Genomic DNA, 6438 nt, shown 5'->3' with positions numbered 1-6438 from the left:
GTGCGGTTGGCGCAGGATAGAGCAGGGTTTAGGGCTGTTGTGCATAGGGTCGCTATGCGTCGAAAACGACTCGACGGCACATAACAACACCAACAACAAAAACTAAGGTATTCTTTTTTCAAGTAATGACTTTCTTTGGTCTGAGAGCTGAACAATGACAAAAGATGATAGGAGAAAAATTGATACTTTTGACTTGACGAGAAAAGTACTGAATATCCTATAAGCTGCCAAGAGAATATATGCATTTGTCTTGAAGTGAAACAAGGGTACTCCTTTGAGGCAAGGATGGTGAAACTATCTCACATACTTTGTGTAAGTTGTTAATAGGTGGTTGGAAAGGGGGTGTCATACTTGGAGATTTGGAAGGTCAGCATAAAAGAAGACCTTCAATAAGATGTATTGACATAGAGGCTGTAACAATGGGCTTGAGCATATCAGAGATGGAGAAGCTGGCACATGATAGGGCAGGCTTCAGATGTGTTGTTTATAGAGTAACTATGGGACATAATAGATGTGATGCCATCTAATAGCAACAACAGTAACAATGGAGATATTAATTCTCTTTACCTTGGACATCCAGATCCAATTTTACTTGCAAATAGTTTACCCTTAAATTTATGTAAATTAATTGCCCAATTATTAATTAATATATGATCTAAAGGTAATACTTTTTTAGATATCCCAAAATAGGAGCATAAAAATATTGTTTTGGAAATTATTGGCAATTTAATGTCTCTTTTTCTATAAAGCACCAGGTAATAAGTTTTATATACTATATGGTTTCTACTTCAAGTACTCAAACCTGAAGTTAGGTGGGAGGATAGCCATTGACAATATATAAACAAGAGCAATTGTGTTCTGTAAAACTTTATTTATTAAAATACTTGATTGTATGAATTTATTGTACAATAGTTTGTCAATTTCTGCTTTAGGTGTTGAATGGAGTAGGTAGGGGCAGAAGGGAATGCTAACAGAGCAGGAGAAGGGGTGAATCAAGACACACATGTCAAGGGTGGGGACAATGCTGAATCTACTGGTTATTTCTACAATTGGGAAATATCTTTCATCTGCTTTTTTCCATAAAATGCTTGTCCATCAGATAATGTTCTAAATCTGAGCATTCAAATTAAGACAGATTAGAAAGGATTTGCCATCCACTTTTGAAATAGCAGGTTTTTAAAAACCAAGCACACTCAGAATAGACTAGCAGATACAGCAACTGAGACTGAGCCCTCAAGTATGGAAACACAAAGGAAGAAAAACAGTTGTAAGCATACACTAGTGATTGGAACATGGAATGTGAGATCCTATGGATATAGGAAAATTGGACATTGTTGAGAAAGAAATGGAATGCATTAATATTGACATACTGGTGAGATGGACTGGCATGGGGCTTTTTGAGTCAGACGATCTATGATCTACTATGCTGGAGATGAAAAGGTGAAAAATGGAGTTGCTTTCATAGTTAAAAAACTAATTTCTAGATCTATTTTACAGTATAATGTGAGTGACAAAGTAATATCCATACGCATATAAGAAAGTCCAGTGACTAACACCATCATTCAAATATATGCAAAAACAACAAGAGCAGAAGAGTAGAAAATAGAAGACTTCTACCAACTTTTGCAATCAGAGATTGATCAAACATGCACTCCAGATGGATTAATAATAAAGTGTGACAGGGAAGCAAATTTGGGAACAGAGAAGAAGGATCAGTAGTTGGAAAATATGGAGTTGGTGACAGAAATGAAGCTGGCGATAGAATGATAAAATTTTGAACAATGATTTATTCATTGTAAATATGTTTTATAAGAAACATAAATGTGGGCTATACAAATGTATTTAGGAGGTCAAGACAATTAAAATTGAAAGAAAAAGTGGTGTAATTTTACTCTCAATGTTAAGCCTGAGAATACATGTTGAAAGGATAATGCAATGTTTCTTGAACCTTATAACTTACTCTGATGGGCGTAATGTGTTATTAATAATATTAAAGGCATTTATATAAACTGTATCGAGTTTAAAAGGAGTAGTTAATACAGTAACAAATCCAGAAAGAAAATTTCAGGTATATAAGCACTTAAGATTCAATATTAGATAGTCTATAATTGAAATTAAAATACTTTTAAGGATGAAAAAGAAAAAATGTTGAAGAAAGTTCAAATAGATCCTTCAATATTTATAATGATTTTATTATAAAACACATGTGTTGGTATCACAAAACATAAAAATTATATATATTCTAAAACCAAAAAAATGAACAGAGCTTCATTTAGTTTCTTGCCAAAGAATCTCAGTAGGATTTCTATTTTCTTAGGAAATTAATATTTTTCTCTTGGTGTTCACAGCCTTTGAAAAGAGCACATTTTCTTTGAAAACAGAAATGAATATTTTATTCACTCATTGTTGTACATTTTCCTCCCTCTCCCTCCCCCCGCTTCCAGTCCACTAGGCAATGAACCACTTATTCCAGATTGTTGTCATACATCAGAAATGAAACTTTATCAACAGTAAACATAAAAAAGAAATAACTCATCTGATTTTGAGTATTGTTATTTTTTACTATATTTTGGAGATTATATGGCCTTTTGGAAGCAGGAGTGGCATCCATTTCTGAAATAACATGTCTTCAGAAGCTCTATGAGCTTTGATAAATATTGATAGTTACAGAAAGGCTTCAGGCCTTTTGTTCGTAGGGTTGCTATGAGTTGTGCTCAACTTGAAGACAGTCAACAAAAACAACAACAACAGTGTTTTAATAGGGAGCTCTTGTGGCCCTATTGGCAAGAAACTGCACGAAGGCACAGGCAATCTCCAGTGCAATTAACTGCCTCTGAAAACACACTGGAGGGTCATCTATGGGTTGTTTCCAACGCACCAGTACAAAATAGCAACAACAACAACAACATTTTAATAATGATAAAATGTTCTCTTTTCTTTCAGTGTGAATATAACCAAGGAACAAAAAAGAATAACTTACTTTTAATTAATTAGAGACTTGATCATTGGATATGACCAAATAGTGGGAAATTCTGTAGAATTATTACAACTTAGAGGCAAATGTCAACTATTTAAAATGGGCAATATATTAACTGAAGTGGGTTTTTACCATGTGCTAGTCAGAAATACTTATTTCTTCTTATTCCAGCTATGGAAATGCAAATATAACCTTAAAAACTTCCAAGTGAAATTCAACATGTGGATATTTGGGTCATAAGCTAGACAGTTTAGAACTTGCATATAATACTGTTAATGTGAAAGATTTAGAAGATATGCGTTCTAAATAAGCAATTATATAATTTCTGTACAGGAACTTCCTGCTGTGATGTGCCTAGGAACATGTTTTAGACAAATTGACTTGGACAATAAAAGTAACAATACTCTTTGAAATGAAATAATTTATAAATCAATGTTTAGTTACTGGAATCAGAAGCAAATCTGATAAACTACAAGAAATACGGTTATAATGATATCAAATATTTTGGAAAAAGTCTTCAAAAATAAGAGAAGTTGCTTACAAAGAACTTCAATATCCTAATAACTGTAATTCTCTCCTTTCAAACTTTCAACATTTGATCCATAGAAATATGTAAACTGATTTGAAAAAGCAGAAACAGAGATGAGAATTATTATTAAAGAAAAAAGGTCCTCAAAAAGCATGTAAATATTAATTCTTTTCCCAAAACTAACCAGTAATTATTTGTTGAATATATGGTATGGATAAGTATTGAAAATGAAAGAAGTGAAGTAAATAAAGTAATAAATTGTCTCAACCTTCATTGTTTAAAAATTTATTCCCAAAAAATCTAGTAAAGCATGGTATGGACAAAATTTCTCTCACAATAGGAAATTTTGATCACTTTTTTAGTTACATCAAGGAAACATGAGCTGCACTGATTTCTTGATGTACTCGGCTTTGAAGACCTGAGAAGCACATCTCTCACCAGTTTTCTTCAAGGACAAGTAAGAAGCTGAAATTGGTACAAACTAAGACATGTTCTTTGTGACTGATAGGAGCCATGCTATCAGAAGATGTTAAGTAGAGTGTGATTGATTTCTAAGGTTAATGTTGACCTCAAAACCCCAAGAGCTTTATAAATTAAACTCCACTCCTGTCCATGAAAGGAAATCAAGGTGAGGCACAAAAGTAAACAATGTCTTTTTAACAGTTCTCAAGGGCTTTGGGAATAAGTTAAACTCGACTCTGTTGGATCAGCCCAGAAGCATAGTCTTTGAAGATAATAAATCTTAATGAAAATTGGCTATTATTCATGAATGTACGCAAGCAACTTAAACTAGAAATTTAAAATATCTTAAGCAACAGAGCATTCCACCAGACTCTCAAAGTCTTTTTTCCCCCTTGGTTATACAACATAATAAGCAGTGTTGGAGACTCTGAAGCCTACTTTTGATTATTAGTAGAGAGGAAAAGTTCAAGACATTTCACTGGTATGGGTGTGTTTATGTGATTCCATGGAGGTTTCAAAGAGAACAACATCAAAAAAGACAGTGAAGAAATCCAACTCAAATTCTCATCAGTGCAAGTTGGAAATCTCGTTATGGCGCTGGGGTTCCAAGCAGCAGAAAATGCTTAGAATATGTGAACCAAAAGGAAAAATAATACTTAACATCATAGATTTCCTACTATATAGAGATGTTTGTAGATTACATTATACCAGTAGCCTAGGATTGAGTATATTGCTAATGGGTTTGCTCCATTCATAGAAATTCTATCTTTTTCTTCTAGGCTTACCAGAAGCTACTGGTGAGAGGCAATTAACATCATAACCCACAGTAGGAGATAATATCTAGGGTAAGTAACACCGGGAAAATTCTTGACATATGTATAGAATCAAACAATATGGCATAATATTTGACAACATTTTAGCTTTAGAATGGATATTTATATATCTTCCACTTTCCTTTGTTCCCCTTTCTCATTGAAAAACCACACCAAAACCCTCTAACAAAACAGAATGTAATCTATCTGACCAAAACAAATTTACACACATATTTAGAACATGAGTTTAATTAAGAATTCATGAAAAATTTTTCTGCTTTGTAGGACATTAAAGCATCATAGAATTATGAATGAGAGTAAGATGATTTTAGCTAGACATATTGTAATCACCTGTACAAATAAATGCCTAGGATAATTATTCATATTTATTGAGTACAATTAAATTCTCTTGCCTGCGTAAATAAAACACATGACTTAAAACAAATGTCACTCAATTTCTAATACCTAAATAAGTTGCCTATAAAGATTGTATTGTTTTGATGATAGATTCAAGATCATGCAAGTAATGCACTGACTAAGAGACCACAGAAATTTTGATTTTAATCTGCTGTGTTAAACAGAATTAATAGGGGAAGATGGTGAAATCAAATCTGAGCATCTATACTTGAAAACACCACAGCTTTTTAAAAAGCCCTCCTGGACTACACCTTGCAGTGTTCTTTACACACTAGGTAATGCAAGCCTATCTTGAGATGCAAGCTAATGGAAACTCACACACATTCAGCATGCTGTTCTGCAGAATGAAAAAAGAGAGAAAGAATGTTTCTGAATGTAACTCAAATCCCACTGACATCAAATTCCTGTTGACTAACAAGCAGCTGAAATAACTTAATGTGCTTTGAACATTTAGTTCAAAGTAATGTAGAAACATCTGTCACTTACGTTTTTGAGTCATCCCACAACACACAATAGGGATTCAAAGTACCCTAAAAATAAGCAAAGAGAACAAATATAACTTGAGTACATGCATAAAAAATGAAGGGTGAAGTACAGTGCAAAAAAAAAAATGGCATATAATCTTATAATCTTTCAGGAAGATACTTTAAGGATTCCTTATTTGCTTTTTTTTTTTTTTTTACTGTGCAGGAAATGATACTTCTTTTTTCATAGATTTGGTAGCCCATTTCATATGAAACCTCAGTCATTAAAAAAAAATTGCATTTCTTCCACATGTCAACAACTGGAAGTGACGTTTTCAGATTCTATAAGGACCATGCTTATGAACTGCTGAATTTCTTTTGTTAAGAAGGCCAAAAATTCCGCAATATTTAAGCCATTGTAGCATACACATGAATGGCCACTACCACAAGCCCCTCTGCCTCTAGGTGAGCTGGCTGGAGTCAAGACAGAATTGTATTATCTTTTCATACTGACTGCTAATCTCTCTTAATAGTCAGGCCACATTTCATCAAATCATGCTTAATGAAATAATACGCAAGCATGTTCCAAATTTTTTTAGTCAATTCTGTGAGTACGCATTGAGAACACAATGGGTCATCACATTAGATTAGCAAGTAAAGTACTGTATTTTGAATTCCATTTGTTAGCTTTTTTCATATATATCTGCATTTTTCATTGTTTTGTGCCTTTATTTGCCTTTTGAAACAAACTTAATATTTTGCTTTTATAGAATATTT

At 33.1% G+C, this 6438-nt stretch overlaps 1 protein-coding gene across 1 annotated transcript in view; it reads right to left on the bottom strand.

Moving 5' to 3' along the window:
• The window catches only part of BAI3 (brain-specific angiogenesis inhibitor 3), a 1132296-nt gene that overhangs the window by 449100 nt on the left and 676758 nt on the right, over positions 1-6438 (bottom strand). Inside the window, exon 15 of the mRNA XM_006899477.1 lies at positions 5684-5727. Coding sequence (XP_006899539.1) covers positions 5684-5727 — 44 coding nt within the window. The remainder of the gene's footprint in view (positions 1-5683; positions 5728-6438) is intronic.

Source organism: Elephantulus edwardii, unplaced genomic scaffold (assembly GCF_000299155.1).
Source record: "Elephantulus edwardii isolate Elephantulus edwardi_28Jun2011 unplaced genomic scaffold, EleEdw1.0 scaffold00258, whole genome shotgun sequence".
NCBI classification, from domain to species: Eukaryota; Metazoa; Chordata; class Mammalia; order Macroscelidea; family Macroscelididae; genus Elephantulus; species Elephantulus edwardii.
The sequence above is the reverse complement of the archived record's forward strand: the minus strand, read 5'-3'. Positions and strand labels throughout refer to the sequence as shown.